Raw genomic sequence first — 19335 nt, forward strand, 5'->3', positions numbered from 1 at the left:
AAGGCTATGGTATTCCCAGTTGCAATGTATGGCTGCGAAAGTTGGACCATAAGGAAGGCCGAGCGTCAAAGAATTGAGGCTTTTGAACTCTGGTGCTGGAGAAGACTCTTGCGAGTCCCTTGGACTGCAAGGCGAACAAACCGGTCAGTCCTAGAGGAGATCAGCCCTGACTGCTCTTTAGAAGGCCAGATCCTGAAGATGAAACTCAAATACTTTGGCCACCTCATGAGAAGGAAGGACTCCCTGGAGAAGAGCCTAATGCTGGGAGTGATCGAGGGCAAAAGAAGAAGGGGACGACAGAGAATGAGGTGGATGGATGGAGTCACTGAAGCAGTAGGTGCAAACTTAAAAGGACTCCAGGGAATGGTAGAGGACAGGAAGGCCTGGAGGATCATTGTCCATGGGGTCGCGATGGGTCGGACACGACTTCGCACATAACAACAACAACTAAGTAGAGTTTGGGAGACAGTTGTTGTGAGATGGAAATAACATACTGAATGGTGGAGGCCTGGGTTCAGGTTCCTCCTTTACTGTGTAGTCTCCTTTATTGTGTAGGATGTACCAAGTTTGCAATATCTAAGCAAGGATTTGCTGGTAATACTGCATTCCTTTTCTTACTCTAATATTACAAATCTCAGGGATTTCAGATTTACTTAAAAAACCCTTAAAAGTCATAGGTATAAATCCTTGCTTTTCCAGACATCATTTTAACCACATGGCTTGAGGGAATATCTCATCTACCCTGTTGAGCAAGATTCCTGTCTGAATTCCACTCACATCCCCCCCCCCCAAATTGCTGCTATTGAATATTTTGTCTTTGATGACTTTGTTTTGTGAGTTGCTCAAAGGGATCATTCATTTCACACTTCTGTTTAACTGTGTGTGTGAGTTAAGTGCCATCGGGGTGCTTCCAATTTATGGCAGCCCTGTGAATTAGCATCCAAATCGTCCTGTCCTTAATAGCCTTGCTCGGGTCTTTCAAACGGCTTCCTTGATGGGGTCAGTCCATCTCATGCTGGGCCTTCATCTTTCTCTTATGCTTTTAAATTGTCTTCTCGTGATTAAAGCAGTTACTCCAGTTTGGCCAGATCCAGGTCTGGTCTGAAGTAGAACAAAGTAGCACATTGAAGACCAACAAAATAAATGTTATTCAAGGTACAAGCATTTGTGTGCATCAATTAATTAAATGAGGACTGTTTTTAAATGTTATGGTTATGTATTATTATGATTTATTGTTTAGGAACTGTTTTACTGTTATGAGGAAGTGTCTGTTGAAAGCTGCCACGAGTTGGCAGGCCAGGAACAACAGCATATAAATTCAATAAACAAATAAATAAATTCAGACATAAACGAATACACACGAAAGCTTATATCTTGAATAAGACTTTGTTGCTCTTAGAGGTGCAGGTACAGCAGCAAAGCCCTGACCTCCACAGTCCAGGCTATCCTGATCTCAAAAACTAAGCAGGGTTGACCCTTATTAGTATTTGGATGGGAGACCTCCAAAGAAGTCCAGGGTTGGTATGCAGAGGCAGGGAATGACAAACCACTTCCATTGGTCTTTTGTCATGAAAATGATACAGGGTTGGTTATGAAAATGATACAGGCCAAACTGTGGCTCTCAAGATCTCCATGGACCACAATTACCATGAGCCCCTGCCAGCATGGACATCTGGAGAGCCACAGTTTGGTCACTTCTGCTGCAGACCAAGATGGGTGGCTGACTTTGTCTGCAGCAGCAGAAAAGAGCAAGAGTCCAGGAACAGCTTAAAGACTTTTCACATAAACAAGGTAAGTTTAATGAACAAGCTGTAAATCCATGTATCTGCAGTAAGATGGTATAATGCTCGAACTTCTTCTAACCTTCGTCCCATCCCTCGGATCACTGGAGTAGAAGCTAGGGTGAAAAAACCTCCTCCAACGCTGATGTCTATCAATAACAAAACCCCAACTCTGCAAGTGTATTTCGCAGAGCACAGAGTAGACCTGGCATGTGTGATGGAAACCTGGGTCAGGGAGGGCAAAAAAAGGGAGTCTTTTAAAGAAGGGTTCTCCATCCTCCATCAGTCATAGACTGCAGGGCGGGGAAGAGGGATGGCAATCGTAATCCGGGAGGATTACTCCTTCAGGGCTCTCCCTGCGTTGACAGTACCAGGAGTTGAATATGCTCGACTTTGGTGGGGCACATCTTGCTTGGCCATCTGGATGGTATACTGCCCACCCAATGCTTCACCAGATGTCCTGCCAGCACTGCTGGAGGTGGTTGTGGCCTGGGCACTATATTTCCCAGACTATTAATCCTGGAGGACTTTAATGTCCATGCCAAGCGGCCGTCCTCTGGAAATGGACCGGATCTTGTGTTGGCAGTAGAGACACTAGGGCTCTTGCAATTTTTCACCAGCCATACCCATCAGGTAGATCACACCCTGGACCTCATATTCGGCATGAGGCTGGATATGGAACTGATGGTGGTTAACACTGGTGAGACCACTACGCCCTGAAAGCCCAGCTGCGACTACCACTTTTTCATTTGAATGGCAAGCACATTTTAGCTCGCCGGCAGTTACTTATGGATCCAGTTGGATTCCAGAATGCTCTGCAGGACCCAGTTCCTCCTGGTACTTCTCTAAATGGACTGGTCAATGACTGGCATGACCAGTTGCTGGCTGCCATTGATGAAATTGCCCCCCAATGTCCTCTCCGTCACCGTCCTAAGCATGTTCCCTGGTATATGAAGGAGCTCTGCAAGAAGAAACAGAAACTGAGATGATTAGAGCAAGTTTGGAGGAAGACTCGTGACGAAGCTTTGAGAACATCTTACAGCGGTCCCCAACCCCCAGCCCTGGGATTGAGACCGGTCTGTGGATCAGTTGGTACTGGCTGCGTCTCCTCCTTGTCCTCCTCCCCAGCTGCTGCCTCAGGGGCTGCCCTGCCACTCTGCCATCGGCTCACCTTTGGTGCTTTCTGGCGGTCACCATGGCTGGAGCTCCCCCTCAGCAAGGAACTGCGCAGCTGCTGCTGGCAGCGCCCCCCAGCAGGAAGCAGGGGCACCGGCAGGAAAACAACTGGAGCAGGGGTTCAGGCGGCGGCGACATCCCTCAGCAAAAGACTATTTATTTTATTTTATTTTTAGATTTATATACCGCCCTCCCCGAAGGCCTCACTGAAGACTACCCCCGCCCCCGGCCTCATTAAAATTGTCAAGTGTTGACCGGTCCCCAGTGATAGAAAGGTTGGGGACCACTGTTCTAGGATGTTTATGAAAGCCAATGAGACGGTGGTGAAATCAGTAAAACTTAACTTTTACTAAATTTTCATTACATCTGTGATCTCGCGCCCAGAACAATTGTTTAGGGTAGTTTGGTCACTGACTGCCTTAGAGGAAGAGCACCAAAACAATAATCAATTGGAAATCAGCTATGAGGCATTTGCAAGCTACTTTGCAGATAAAAATCTCAACTCTCCACCATCACCTTCCATCAACCTTAGACACTGAAAATGAACTAGTGGCCCCTTGGCCACCTTTTGAGAGAAACTTGAATGACTTCAGACAGCTCTCACTGACTGAAGTGGTCAGGTTTCTAACTTCAGCACGGCCAACCACATGGCCACTAGATTCTTGTCCCTCCTGGCTACTCAAAAAAGCCGACGAGAGGATAAGAATCCCCCTCCAGGAGATAATCAACCTTTCCCTCTCAACAGAAATGGAAATGATCAAAAAAATGGGCTGCCACGGTTGATCATTTTACTGCCTTCTTTAATGTTTCAGCAGTCTCCGGAAATCTGCTGGGTCTTCCAACTAGTGTTCCTCGATGGCCCCCGGTATTGGCTGACTAAGTAGAGGAATTAATTTTGAACCTCAAGATAGGCCAAGCCCTGGGTTTGTAAGGTTTAACACGAGGCCTGACTTTCTCCCTCAGAGGCTTGTTGCATATGGTTGGCAGAAAAGAGGACTGGGTTTTTCATTTCTCCTCTGCTCAAAAGGAGTCACTTTCATGTTTGTAAACTGAAAACGTGTGGCTTCCCTTGGAGTTGCATTTGTTATTCAAAAACATCATAGGTCTACTTCATGCCCTAAGATCTCGATGACCATTGGTGTCAAGCAGGGCTGTATTCTAGCTCCCTTATTATGTAACTTGTTCATTAAAGATCTAGCGCTAAAGTTAGATCCTATTTACAGTCATCATCCAAAGCTCGAAAGCTCATTCCTTGAGTAAATCCTTGTTGGTCTTAAAGGTGCTACTGGACTCTGATTTTATTGTGCTTCTTCAGATCAACACAGCTACCCATTTGAATCTATCCTTATTCTATAACATCAATAGGTCAGAAATCATCTATTATTGCTGCTAACTGTACTTCATCTATCATTTAAATGTTAAACTATTTTTATCATTTTATTGTTTGTTGTAATGAACGTTAGAACTTGATTCTGTTGTTCACTTTCTCAAGATGGGGAGTGCAGGGGGGGGTATACAAATCAAACAAGCAAGCAAAGCATATTTTGTTTATTTCTGCCAATTTTCAATCCCGCATTACTAACCTCATTAAAAAAAAGTGCTGATGGGCATCATTGTTGGGCTGTGTTTAGGGCATCCATTGGCCTTAATCTAGCCCTGCCAACTACAGGGCTTTTGTAGGGATAAAGTGGGGAGGGGAAGAGGACAATGATGAAACCTACTTTGGGGGCCCCTTGGGGAGGAAGGGGGAATATATAGAGCAATCCTGAGCAGATATATAGTGGTGTAAAGCAGTGGTCCCCAACCTTCTTATCACTGGGGACCACTCAACGCTTGACAATTTTACTGAGGCCTGGTGGGGGGGGGGTAGTTTACTCCTCTACTCTCAACCACTGCCCTAACGCTCTCTGATCGCTATGGTAATGTTTAAACATCCCTTCAAAATAAGATACAGACACGCCACAGCAATGAACATAAGGAACATTTTATTTTCATGGAAATTTTAACTCATGACAATGACAAATCAGTGGGAACCCTGAGCTTGTTTCTCTGCAACGAGATAGTCCCATCTGGGAGTGATGGGAGACAATGACACCCGAAGTGTGTTGTAAAGGGCCGGGGGGGATGAAGTAAAGGGCCGGGGGGGGGGGGGGGGAGAAGGCGTCCTTCACGGCCCACCTCCAATTAGTCGAAGGACCACATGTGGTCCGCAGCCCACAGTTTTGGGGATCGCTAGTGTAAAGTGTCATCAATTTGCAGCTGAACCCCTTTAGCTTTCCAAGGCAAGAGATTAACAGAGGTGGTCTGCTATTTCTTGCCTCCTCAATGACCTTAGATTTCCTTGGTAGTCTCCAAGGGCCTAACTCTGGTTAGGATTCAACTATAAGTCATGTGTGTATGCTTAACAGTTGAAAATCACTGTCTGAATAGGTGGGGGGTTGAGTCTAGTGGCACCTTTGAGACCAACCAAGTTTAATTCTGGGTGTAAGCTTGTATATGCATGCATATTTCATGTGTCTTCAGGCATTTGACACAAAATCTGATACCCAGAATGAAACTTTGTTGGTCGTCAAGGTGCCCCTGGGCTCAGACTTTGTTCTCCTTCTTCAGAACTGCACAGCTACCCACCTGAATCTATCCCAGTAGAACAAATGTTAAGTCCAGTGACGCCTTAAGACCAACAAAGTTTAATTCTGGGTATAAGCTTTTGTGTGCATGCACACTTCTTCAGATTCAGAATCTTGTGGGTCTGTTACAAAACAGCTAGCCTGTGCATAGAATCATAGAGTTGGAAGGGACCTCCTGGATCACCTAGTCCAACCCCCTGCACAATGCAGGACACTCACTTTAGAATCACAGAATCATAGAGTTGGAAGGGACCTCCAGGGTCACCTAGTCCAACCCCCTGCACACTCGCAACCCTATTGCTCATCCCCTGTAACCTGCCACCCCCTTGAGACTTGAGACCAAAATGGAGAAGCCACCATCTCCTGAGGAAGCCTGTTCCACTGAGAAACCTCTCTAACTGTCAGGAACTTCTTCCGGATGTTTAGATGGAATTTCTTTTGAATTAATTTCATCCCATTGGTTCTGGTCTGTCCCTCCAGGGCAAGAGAGAACAACTCTGCTCCATCCTCCATATGGCACCCTTTTAAATACTTGAAGATGGTTGTCAGATCCCCTCTTAGTCATCTCCTCTCTAGGCTAAACACACCAAGGGTTTCTGCACTGTGTAATTCTTTGTGTGCAAGGATTCTCGCCGTGACTCTTTTTCCCCTTTTCTTTTTCAGGAGAATGGTGTAGCAAATGGCGGCTTCTACAAAAGACCATTTAAAGAATCCTTTGAACAAGCGCCCATGTACGTTAATGTCCTTACATTCATTGGCTTTACAGTAGGGACTTTATTCGGCTACTTCCGTGACTTCTTGAGAGGCTTTGGACTTCAAAGATGCAACTTCGCTACAGAACGAGAAGAACAGAAAGTACGTAGGATTGAAACGGCCAGGGCATTTCCTTCCTTTTGCAGGGAAGGGCATGATGTGTGCCGTGGACTCAGTTGCTCCCTCTGGGCTGTCACAGGGAGTAGGAGGTTGGAAGGGGTGGGGGTGGGGGGGGGGTTAGGGCTGAGTGTGCATTCCTCAGCTAGCAGTGGGGGTTCTAGAGCGGGGGGTCCCCAGTGCGCTACATAGGTTGTTTTTTTTTTCTGGAGGCCACCAAATGTTTTTTTTTTTTTAAAGTAGGTGAAGCCATGTAGAGCCCTTACCCAGCAAGGCTCATGATAGGTCAAGGGAAATTTAATGTTCACATTTAAAAAAAAAAAAAGCTGCTTTGGCTGCTGCAGCTGCTGCCACAAAGCACAGAGATCTTCACTGAGTGACCAAAAGTAAGCTGCAGTAGCCATTTTGTGGGAAACATTTTGTAGCTGCCCCCCCCCCCCCAATGCTACATCAGAATTCCAAGGTGCCCTGGGGCTCAGAAAGGTTGGGGGGGGTGGCCTAATTATATGTGCTTTTTAAGTTTAGCCTTCCTGTTTCTTCTTATAAGGAACTGTTTGGAATGAGACTTCGTTACCTGAAACATCACCTTTCCTGACCACTGGGACCGCCCCCAAGCATAGTGAAAAGTGGCTGGGTTAGAATATCAACTGGAAAAAGAACATTAACTGAGTTATATATAGTTTATGCAAAAATGGCACACACTGCCTGGTAAACTAATATTCTGCAGAGTTCTCCTCTTCAGGTAGAGGAAGTTAAGCCTAGAAGTGGTTATACTATGGCTGCTTTCACGTGCAGTGGCTAATGTACTTTCAGTACAATTTAGCAGTGGTTTGCAACGGGATTTTTCCAGGGCAAAAAGGAAAATCGACTTGCAAAGGGTCACTGAAGTGTATTGACAGCTTCAGTGTGTGTGGAAGCAACTTATTTGTTGTTTCCCTCAGCCAGGGAAAGGTGGCAGGGTGTTGCATCTACACATGTACTAGCCAGTGAAGTAGGGGAGAAGGTGGGGCACTACAACAACCTGACCTGATGTTTCTCCCCCAGATATTAAATAAGAAACAGTTTACTTGCAAGTTTCCAGATCCAAGCCTGGGCCTTCCCTGAGTCACCAGCCCACAGACCTTTGGGTACTTCAAGGTTATATGCACACAAGAAATCAGACCTTCATAAAAATAGATAATGGTTTATTAAATATTTTAAGAAATAAGATATCACTTATTGCACCACAGACTCTGCAGTTCAGTAGGAAGAAAACAACAAGGCTAACTTTCTGCCTAATACGTTCAATGACTTGTATTAGATGGCACACTTTCTTAGAAGAGAAGAAGAAGAGTTGGTTTTTACACCCTGCGTTTCCCTGCCTGAAGGAGTCTGAACGGGGCTTACAGTCACCTTCCCTTTCTCTCCCCACAACAAACATCCTGTAAGCCCAAAGTTACCCAGCTGGCTGCATGTGGAAGACCAGGGAATCAAACCCAGCTCGCCAGATGAGAAGTTGCCACTCTTAACCACGACACCAAACTGGCTGTTCAAGGCTGAATCTGTACTTACCTTGTTTATTCCGTTGTGGATCCTGCTGAATCCAGATCAATTTGAACTCGGGTCTTCCCCCCCCCCCTATTGAAACAGAAAAGTGTTCTGTACGTGGTTAGGGAAGCTCAGAAGGGGAGGGGAGAGCCAAGCACAGCAGGAGCCTCTTTTCTTGAACGAGGCAGGCAGGGGATTGGAGACAGCAGAGGAGGGAGAAAAAAACCAAGAGGCAAATCTCTGCTGAGAGAAGTTTAGGCTTCTGGAGCTTCTGCTGAGAAAAGTTAGGGCTTCCCCTTTAAGCCTGGAAATCAGGAACGGACGCCCTGGCTAATTAGGGCTTCTCTACCACGTTGCTCAGCAGCAAATTCAGAACGCGCAGAGCTCTGCATGCTTTCTCATGCTTTCTCAATCCAATTCTTCAAATATTGAGGGTTATATCCACTATAGGATATTGCAGGATAAAGGTAGGGTCACTCCAGATCAATCATGCTTGTTGCAGAGGGAAAATTTAAATCGGACAAAATAAAAATGGAAATCGCATTCAGTAGAGATGGCAGGGACTGAATCGACCTGGGATTGGAATAAAAGCTCCATGCAGATTCAGCCCAAGAGTCCAAGCTACATGCTTAAATGTTCCTTCGCAGTTGGACTTTGCGATGTAGCAAAACATAGCAAGACCATTGTACAATCATAACATTAACATGATTTCCCCATGGCCTAGTTATAGTCTATGGCCATCTGCAACCAGGTGGTCTCCCAAACGCAGTCAAGGAGCTCGCTTGATGGAACTTTCCAGAACATGTCAGCACCCACTCCTGCTTCCCCCTCTCAACCAGTTACAGAACTGAACACAGGTTATCTGGACTGGCCAATGACTATATTCTTGAATCTGGCCTAGAAGAAGGTAAGGACGTTGACGGCAAGGAGTTACAAATACGGAGCAGGCCAGCTCATATTGACACGAACCCTTGGGGGGAAATCAGGGTGCCCTGCTTTGCAACATTTCTTTTTTATATATATACTGTAAGTCTGTGCAATATGAATGTCAGACAAACAGAACTATCTTCTTCTTTTTCAAAATCTAGGACTTTGTTCCACTTTATCAAGATTTTGAAAACTTTTATAAAAGAAACCTCTATATGAGAATAAGAGACAACTGGGACCGGCCTATCTGCAGTGTTCCTGGACCACAGTTTGATATGATGGAACGTGTTTCTGATAATTACAACTGGACATTTAGGTGAGCCTGGAACCACTTTCTCTGTAATGGTGCTAGATCAAGCTGTGTTAGACTTGTTTGTAGCAGTAGAAAAGAGCAAGCGTCATAGAGCAATATATAAACGAACAGAATTCTTGGCAGAGTAGGAGCTTTCATGACTTACTGCTCACATCTTCAGATAGATCAATATGGGCAGGTATTTTAGCCTGTCTGTAGCAGCAGAAAAAAGCAAGAATCCAGGAGTACCTTAAATTTGTGACAGGGGAGGAACTTTTGCTCACTTCTCAGAAATTTTGTTAGTCTTTAAGGTGCTGCTGTATACTTGCTCTTTTTTACTAGAGAATCTTTTTTTTCCCTTTGCCTACTGAAACACAACATTTGCTGGTGAATATACTAGGGTGCTAAGCAGATGCACACATGACCAAGCAGATGCTGTGCCACTGAACTAGGCCATAAAAGGCGTGGAGATGTGAGCTGGCCATAGAAGAGGAGAAGAAGAAGAAGAGCTGGTTCTTATATGCCACTTTTCCCTACCTGAAGGAGGCTCAAAGCGGCTTACAATTGCCTTCCCGAGGAGTGGTGGCGGTAATAATGCCGTGTGGTCTTCAGAGCGGGGATATCATCGCAGGTGCTACTGGCAGCCTCCTCGTTCCCTGAGCAGCCAAGCTACAGCTGTACTGCTGTGCTGTACCAACCGGTAGGCAAACTAGCAAGGTTGCCGAGGCTAGAGCCATTTGAAGAATACACAGGTCAACTTCAGCTCTAGCTAATTTCAGCTATTGTGCAAAAAAGTTAACGTGCAAAGCAGGGTGTAGTAAAGTGGGTAAGAGGGTAAGGGGAGAAATTGAGGGAAAAGAGGAGGGGGAAAGGGGTGATGTGATAGCTGTGTTGAATTCCGTCGTAGGTAGCCATGTTGAAGAGTGGGCCAACGTGTTTCCTGCAGCTTTAGACAAGGACTAGAGCAGTGAGCAGTGAGAAGGGGACGACAGAGAATGAGGTGGCTGGATGGAGTCACTGAAGCAGTAGGTGCAAACTTAAATGGACTCCGGGGAATGGTAGAGGACAGGGAGGCCTGGAGGATCATTGTCCATGGGGTCGCGATGGGTCGGACACGACTTCGCACATAACAACAACAAGAGCAGTGAGTTCAAATGACAGGAGAGGAAGATCCACTTAAATTCTAGAAAGCGTTTTCTGATGGTGAGGGCTGCTCATAAATGTATTCTATGAATATGCTGCCTCGAAGGGTGATGGAGACTTCTTTGTTGGATGTTTTGACAAGGAGATTGGATGAGCACCTGTCAGGAGCGTGTCTTTTTTAAGTACCCGAGAAGGTGGAGGGCTGGACTGGATGTCTCTTTGTGGCCTCTTCCAGCTCTGTGTGATTCTGAGATGTCTAGCAAATTATGTGGGAACGAAGTTCAATAAGCAGAACTGTTGAAGTAATGTGAAAGGGGAACTCTTTCTGCAAGGCTTGTTTTTGGCAAGTCTACAGAAAGCCATAAATATTTCACATGACAGCAAAGTATATTTATACTTGTCAACATGTGCTTTTACAGATACGAAGTATCAATGCAGTAATCAAAAGACATCTGCCCATGTCTAAAAGTTGTTTGTCACATTGAATAAAAGGTTATTCTTAGTGCCTTAACAACAGAACAACAGAACCCTCTGGTCTTTGCCACTGAGCTCCCCTTTATTGCAGTCAAGTCCTGCCTGCTTCTGGAATCTCCCTGTTGTGTCCTTCATTGAGAACTGTGACTAGCACACCAGGCAAACAAGCCTATTTGGGTAACAAAAATTATGCTGGCTGCACCCAAAAATGGTCAAAAGAAGGTAGGCAAAACATTTATTGCAATAGAAGAGAACTCCTAGAACTCGGGCCAGAAATGAGTTTGACACGTGTGTTCATACTTTATACCTTTTGAGTAATTATTCTCAATTGCATATGCATATGTCATATAACCACATCATTGTTTGTCCATATAACATCCCTTACATGTATACAATCTATGCAGTACACAAGTTTTGCTTAAGACAATTTTTTTATTAGTGACCGCATCAGCTGAGCTTTGTGGTCACCTTTTTGAAAGCAGGCCTTCTCTAACTTCCCTTTTCATACTCTGCTCTGTCTGTTCTCACCCTCACCTGTCTTCTGACACAAGCTTTGACCACTTCCTATTTCCCCATTTTGCCACTAAAATAAGCTCAGAGCATGAAATAACAGTTCGCAACTGGGCAGGAAGATTACTATATTAGCTCTTTGCAACTTGGCCTTAGCCAGGTTAGCCTGAATCTTTACCTGCATTGACCCTTCAGTAACACAGCCCTTGGAGCCAGAAGTTGCTGGAACATCCTGGGAAGGAGGCCATGAGGAGTCCTGGGGGATGACATCAGTGCAGAAGGCCTTGGCAGTGTGCGGTTGGCTTGGCCTGGCTCAGCTACTTCCCCACTTAGGAGGCAGAGCAAAGAGGTTACTGCATTTGGCCCACCTGACAGAAAAAAGAGTTGGTTTTTATAACTCACTTTTCTTTACCGGAAAGTGTTTCAAAGCGGCTTCCAATCGTCCTCCCTTTCTTCTCCCCATAGCAGACACCCTGTGAGGGAGGTGAAGCTGAGAGAGCCCTGAGATTACTGAAGGAGAGTTGGTTCTTATATGCTGCTTTTCTCTACCTGAAGAATCATAGAATCAAAGAAACATAGAGTTGGAAGGGACCATACAGGCCATCTAGTCCAACCCCCTGCTCAACGCAGGATCAGCCCAAAGCTTCCTAAAGCATCCAAGAAAAGTGTGTATCCAACCTTTGCCTGAAGACTGCCAGTGAGGGGGAGCTCACCACCTCCTTAGGCAGCCTATTCCACTGCTGAACTACTCTGACTGTGAATTTTCCCCCCTGATATCTAGCCTCAAAGAAGTCTCAAAGTGGCTTCCAATCGCCTTCCCTTCCCTTTCCTCTCCCCACAAGAGGCACCCTGTGAGGGAAGTGAGGCTGAGAGAGCCCTGAGATTCCTGCTTGATCAGATCAGCTTTATAAGTACTGTGGCGAGCCCAAGGTCACCCAGCAGGCTGCATGTGGAGGAGTGGGGAATCAAACCTGGCTCGCCAGATTAGAAGCCACCATACTTAATCGCCAAGCTGGGAGAGTTTTGTAACTCATGGTGGCATTTGCTGTGACTGACGTTTGACCAGGCAGTTGGGCTGTGACATGTTTCTATCAATTCTGCTTCCAGGATTATTATTATTACTAGGGGCCAAGCCCATTGCATTCAGGAGTACAACAGGTGCTAGATTAGGGGAGTGGAGTGGAAGAACTCTGTGGACGGCCTCCCCTTCCCCCCAGCACCTGGAAAGGCTGCAGGCAACTGTTAGGGAACTCACTGGCAGGGGCAGCTCTCACACAGCAGGGATCAGCAGCCTCCGAGCCTCAGAAGGAAGTGGAAGGAGGAGGGGTGGTCAGGGTGAGGGACAGAAGGCGATTGGCTGGTCACTGGACAGACAGGCAAGCCGGTTGGAGGAGGAGGCACTCAGGTGTGGGACAGCCACCCTGAGTGGGTATTAAGTGCTGAGTGGCGTTTAAGCCATGAGACATGCTCCTCCTCCAAGGCCTTACCAGAAATATTAAGTGGAATAGATTATTTATTGAATTTCTGTACCACATTCCAAAGCCTAGAGCTGACAAGTGTTCCAACCAAGCACAGGGAGTATCTCTTCTCTCTCCCCTGCCCCCGCTGATCTTGATTTTTCTTTTGCATAACCTAGGAGGAAAGGAGGCATGTTCATACCCTTGAAAACAACTGCTTTTATTGAACGATAATATATTTCCATTCATGAGGATAAAGCATTTAACCTAAAAAAGAAGTGAGAAATAGCACCCACTGTGGGTTTTCTAAGGAATGCGTTGATAGTATTTGGGATTCTGTTCTTAAGAAGCACTAATTGCTTTCTATTGTCTCGTTTTAATTCCGGGAACCCCTATGCGGTGCCCATGAGTGCCAAAGTGCCTACTTTCTTGGTACCTACGAAGTGTTTTAGAAAGTGAATGGGGCCAACAAGGCTTCTTAGAACCTACTGGAGATTTGATTGCCTGTGCAGATTTTTAAAAAAATTTCCTGTTGCCTTGGCCCAAGGATCTCTGCAATGTGACTGAAGGTTAGGTGTGGCAGTCATCTTATGGCTGCCTCCATCTCCTGCAGCAGCCATTTAGTGGCAGTCACCATGCCGCATCTGAATTCCAAAAGCTCCTGCAGACTCCGAAAGCCTTGAGACCCCAACTAACATACGTTTGTTTGCATAAAATTGGAAGTCCAGAATGCATTCATGTCCCAGAACATTTGTTCATATAAAAAAACCCAATAAAATTAATTGGGCATCATTACCACTATCATGTTTACCTTCGTTTTTCCTTCTCTACAGGTTCACAGGAAGGACAATCAAGAATGTAATCAACATGGGCTCCTATAACTATCTCGGCTTTGCAGAGACCGATGCTAACGCTTTAAGAACTGTGTGTGCTGTGTTAAATGACTATGGGGCCGGAGTATGCAGCACAAGACAAGAAATGGGTAAGAAGAATGTCCTCTTCTAGCACAGGCATACTCCTTTGCAGTAGAGGAAAGTGGGGTATAAAACAAAGTCAGTAAATAAAGGAATCAGCACAATGGAAGCTAAAACAATCCATTTTGGCTGTTGCCAGTCAGTTCTCTTTTCCCAACAGGTTATCTTCTTCGTAAACATTGCCCATTATCCTCTGAGTAACATGTTTGGTTGTTGTGGGTATAAAAGCCCTAAGTAGGTAGGAGCACAAAGCTGGAGAGTGCTTTATTTCCTGCCTTTTGTTTCCCAGCGATATAGCCAGAGCAAGCCAGGGGAGGGGCAACCAGGAACAAGTTTTCCTGCAGCCTTTGAATTGACGCCCTGACCAATCAGCGACAGACTGCTTCACTACTTAAGAGTTGGTGGTCCAGAGAAGGGGAAAGAAGTTAATCCCGCAGAACGCTGACATCTACACTTGCTGTTGGAGCGCTTTTCTCAGATGTAGTGGGTTATATCCACTTCTGGATATTGCAGAGAATTGCAGAGGGAAAATTTAAAGCATCCGAAATCAAAATGGAAATTGAATGAAGTGTGAGTGAAGTATTCATTGAATACTTCAATGAATGAAGTATTCATCGTGGGAGAGGATAAAAAGCGAAGTGCAGACTCGACCTTTGGAAGGAAAGATAAGAATATGTAATGGCATGCCTCTATCCACACAGGGATGCCATAGAACATCTGGAAAATGACCTTGATGTTAAAAATTGTAATGGCTGCTGGAAGGTACTGTCCACCAGATGTTCGAAAATAATTCACAACTGAACAAGAAGGTGCTCCTGGACTCTTGTTCTTTTCTACTGCTACAGAGAGTAACACAGCTACTCATTTTAATATGCTACAGCGGATTTCAATAAATGATGCAATCCAAGCTGAGTCCTAGAGCATAAGGCTGCATCATGAACATAAAGTAGTCTGGGTATGAAGCAGTTAACTAGAGGAAGTGCACGGACTTCAACTTCCCTAAGAAAGGGGGCCATATCGCTAACATATATATCAGGGGTAGTCAAACTGCGGCCCTCCAGAGGTCAATGGCTCCTGTTCACTGGCAGGAGTTCATGGGAATTGTAGTCCATGGGAATTGTGTTCTGGGGGTGTGGCTGGGGATGTGACCAACTGACAACACTTCCGGGGCTTCTCGAACTCTGTAAGATTATTTCAAGGGCTCCTCCATGGTCAAAGGGTTGAAAAATGCTGCTCTAGATTGTTGAATTTGCTTGTGGCCTAGTTAGGGATGTGCATTTGGATCTGTCCAGTCCAAATATATATCAGAAAAATACTCTCGTCAGTCTTTTCCAGATACATTGGGTCTCCAGATGGCATCCTGGGAAATGGATCCCCCAAGATGCTGGAAATATGAGGATCAGCTGGGAATGTCAGGAGCTAACCTCTGAAGGCTTTTCTTTTTTTCTGTTTGTGCATCTTCCTCGGCTTGTTATCACGTTGTTATGTTGGTTTCACTTTGTGTCCTATTTAATTGGTGTTGTTAGTCTTGCAGCATTGTATTTTTGCATTCCTCTGCTTATGTTGGATTTTCAGATAGGAGTGTATTCCTTGAGGAAGCTAGACCTCATTAAAGGTTTTTAACGCAATTGATTAAATAACAGAAAAAAGAAGATTAGCATTAAACAACACAGTCTGTTGACTCAAACACTAATGTTCTTGTCTAGACTTAAATCCCTGAGTTCAGAAAATGCAGTAACGGAGCTGCAGAGACAAAGCATTGAGTTCCATGTACATTCCATGCTTGAGCTTCTTTCGCTTGTTGGGTCATCAAATCTTGCCCCCGTCCAAGAAACACTAACTTACTTATTCTTGTGACCCTATAGCATCAGGTGACATTCCAATCCAATCAGGGGCCAAATCTACAGGAATCTTCTAGAATGGTGGTCCCCAACCACCGGGCCGCGAAGACCCTGGCACTGGGCCGCTGCTCCCTGCCTCTGCAGGCCCGTGCCGGCCCGCGCATACGCATGTTCCACTGACAAAGCCTGTTCCATTGACAAACCGCTCTGTCAGGAACTACTTCCGGATGTTTAGATGGAATTTCATTGGTTCTGGTCCGTCCCTCTGGGGCATGAGAGAACAACTCTGCTCCATCCTCTACATGGCAGCCTTTAAAATACTTTAAGATGGTTATCAGATCCCCTCTCAGTCGTCTCCTCTCCAGGCTAAACAGACTAAGCTCCCCCAAAGTTTCTTCATATGTCTTGGTCTCCAAACCCCTCACCATCTTTGTTGCCCTCCTCTGGACACGCTCCAGTTTGTCTACATCCCTCTTCAACTGGGGTGCCCAAAACTGAACACAGGACTCCAAGTGAGGCCGAACCAGAGCAGAGCAAAGCGGTACCATCACCTCCCAAGTAGGGTACCTTTTTAATTCTCAAAGCCACTGCTTTGTGCAGTTATAGCCAAGTCTGCTAGCAACAGTTTAATACTTTCTTCAGGCCATTCTGTATTTAATAGTTGCCACCATGCTTTTGTGGTTCCTGTTTAAATAGCTGAAATGCTACTAGGATGACCAGTGCAGTTAATGATGTCATGCTGCTCTTTGACCACAAGAATAATGCTGCTTTGACCAAGTTCCCAAAATGTTGTTAGCTAACATGGCAACCACCTCTGCCACTGTTCACAGAGGCTGCACAACCTTCTTCATTATTGATGTTTGATATAAAAGGGCAACCAGACACAGTCTTCTGTCTATTCTCAGTCAGACCTTAAATATAAGAACTTAAGAGGCCATATTGAATCAGACCCCTGGTCCATCCAGTCCAAAACTCACCCAGTGACCAAACCCCAGGTGCCATCAGAAGGTCCACCAGCAGATTCAGAACTCCAGAAGCCCTCCCACTGTTGCCCCCCTCCCTAGCACCAAGTATACAGCATCACTGTGCCAGACAGAAATGGCTAATAGCATTTCATGAACCAAATTTAGCAGCCAAGACAGGGATCCAAGTACCGGTTTCTCATTGAAAAGTGAGCAGAACATTAACAGGCAGGAAAACAAGGCTCTGCCACTAAGCCACACCTCCTCTCCTACATATAATATTGAAAAGCAGGTCTATAAATGCACTGATGGCATATGTTAATTGCAAAACAAAGAACATCCCCCACCTCTGAAGTCCTCTTCAAGGTCACTTCTTTGGATGTCCTTGCCGTCTGAGGCTAGAGACGGAGCCCTCTCAGTTGTGGCACCAAAATTATGGAATTCTCTCCCCAAGGTGATTCATTTATCCTCCCATGTTCACTATCTCCCACCATGGCAGAAAAACGTAACTGGTTTCTTTTGGTGATCCCTCACTGACACTCTATTGAGAGCCACTTTGGTGTGATGGTTAAGACCAGTGGCTTCTAATCGGGAGAACCAATTGGATCCCCCCACTCCCTCTCCCCATGCAGACAGCTGGGGGACCTTGGGCCAGTCACAGTTTTCTCAGAGCTCTCTCAGCCTCACCTGCACCTCTGGGTGTTTGTTGTGGGGAGAGGAAGGATTAGGCAGTTGTAAGCCATTGAGACTCCTTCAGTAGTACAAAGTGGGGCACAAAAAGCAGCTCTTCTTTCTCCTCCTTCCTGTTAGGAGTGCGGACTTCTAATCTGGCAAGCTGGGTTTGAGTCCGCGCTCCCCCACATGCAGCCAGCTGGGTGACCTTGGGCCCATCACAGCACTGATAAAGCTGTTCTGACCGAGCAGTAATATCAGGGCTCTCTCAGCTGCACCTCCCTCACAGGGTGTCTGTTGTGGGGAGAGGAAAGGGAAGGCGACTGTAAGCCACTTTGAGACTCCTTCAGGTAGAGAAAAGTGACATAAGAACCAACTCTTTCTTTCTTTCTTTCTTTCTTTCTTTCTTTCTTTCTTTCTTTCTTTCTTTCTTTCTTTCTTTCTTTCTTTCTTTTTCAGACCTGTTTACATGGTTTTCATTGTTTGCTGCCTCAGGAGCCCCAAGTTGGATAGAAAGGCAACATTAAAAATGTTTTAGATAAAATAAGTAATGAGCAGAAGTCAATTCAGAGTAGTTTATAAATTCCAGGTGCTCTGGAGAGCTTCCAGCCTAAGTAACCTCACCCTGATTCTGCTTGATGCTTCCTTAATGGCAACAGCTGTGTCAGGAGCAAGGAGACAAGACACTCCTGTTGAAGACCTTGATAAACCATTGAGGTGGTTTTGGGCTGGCAAGCAGTACTGCATTCATGCTGATGCACACAACATTGTTTATGGAGACTGCAGGCCACCTTAAGGATGTGACATCTGGCTGTGGCAAAACCATGGGATTGAGCTGTGAACCATTCAGCTTTTAGCTTCCTTTTAATGCTCTGTAATCAGAAGGAACAGCTGGATGGGCCTGAACGGGGCTTGTCATCCCCACCCAGCCAGGCTTGGTCACAAGTCTCCCCATGATAAGATCTGGCAATGCTTCATAGTTTTGCTCGAACACCTCACCTACCTCCCACAGAAGTGCCAATCTAATTAGAATGTACAAAGGAAAGAAAGAGCTGGCGGTGTTGCACATTCTTGTCAGTCAGGTTTTGCTTTTGCAAAGCTTAAATCAGGAGTTGGCGCTTGCTGTGAACCAGGACCCGTTGTCATGCTGATGGGGCTGTGTACTCATGCAGCTGGAAACACACGTTCTTGGGAAACAGGACTGTTGTGGTGAAGATTGTTCTTCCAGCTGTCCATAGCAAAGCATCGGACGTGAACACTGTGTTTCCATAAGCTCCTGGAGGCAGTAAAGGAAAAGCATCCAGTGCTATTTCATGCAGTTGGTATTTAAGTGTCAGGTTATATATCCAACTGTCAAGTAATAATGAACACATGAAGCTGCCTTTATACTAAATCAGGCCATTGGTCTGTCAAGTTCAGTAGTGTCTACTCATAGGAACGTAAGAGAAGCCATGTTGAATCAGGCCAATGACCCATCTAGTCCGACACTCTGTATCCCACAGTGGCTAAAACACAGATGCCATCATGAGGTCCATCAGTGGGGCCAGAACTCCAGAAGTCCCCAGGAACCAAGAAGATAGAAAATCACTTCCCCAGACATAAGAACGTAAGAGAAGTCATGATGGATCTGGCCAGCCCAACACTCTCTGTCACACTGGTGCCATCAGGAGGTCCACGAGTGGGGCTAGAACTCCATAACTCTAGAGTTTCCATGTATGTAGTGTAGCCAGGAGATCCCACAATAGTTCCAGCTCTTTAGCGTTATCCAGGATGCACCATGAGTAGGTGAGCTAAAATTACACCCCAATTAGATGTTAGTATGTAGGGAGGATTGCCCAATCTGTCTGCTGAACCTCGTACCTACTTGCCTGCATATTTTATATTATGTATTTATTTTATTTATATACCACCACTCTCAAATCAGCTGTCTTGGGTCGATGTATAGTCTTAAATACATAATTACAATTGTAAACCTGTAAAGACTTAGCCAGTAAAACCACATGCATCCTGTGTAGAACTCGGCCATATATGATAAATAAAATAATAACTACCTGAGTTTTTAGCTGAAAATGCTAGGGCCCCCAATCTGCCCCTGACTGCCG

The 19335-nt window shown here is 45.5% G+C and overlaps 1 protein-coding gene across 2 annotated transcripts in view; it reads left to right on the forward strand.

The window, feature by feature from the left end:
* The window catches only part of SPTLC3 (serine palmitoyltransferase long chain base subunit 3), a 116338-nt gene that overhangs the window by 61743 nt on the left and 35260 nt on the right, over positions 1–19335 (forward strand). For both annotated transcript variants that reach the window (XM_077316120.1, XM_077316112.1), the window contains exons 2-4: positions 6248–6439; positions 9070–9224; positions 13618–13766. In XM_077316120.1, the coding sequence (XP_077172235.1) occupies positions 6248–6439; positions 9070–9224; positions 13618–13766 (496 nt within the window). The remainder of the gene's footprint in view (positions 1–6247; positions 6440–9069; positions 9225–13617; positions 13767–19335) is intronic.

This window comes from Paroedura picta, chromosome 1 (genome assembly GCF_049243985.1).
Source record: "Paroedura picta isolate Pp20150507F chromosome 1, Ppicta_v3.0, whole genome shotgun sequence".
Classification (NCBI taxonomy): domain Eukaryota; kingdom Metazoa; phylum Chordata; class Lepidosauria; order Squamata; family Gekkonidae; genus Paroedura; species Paroedura picta.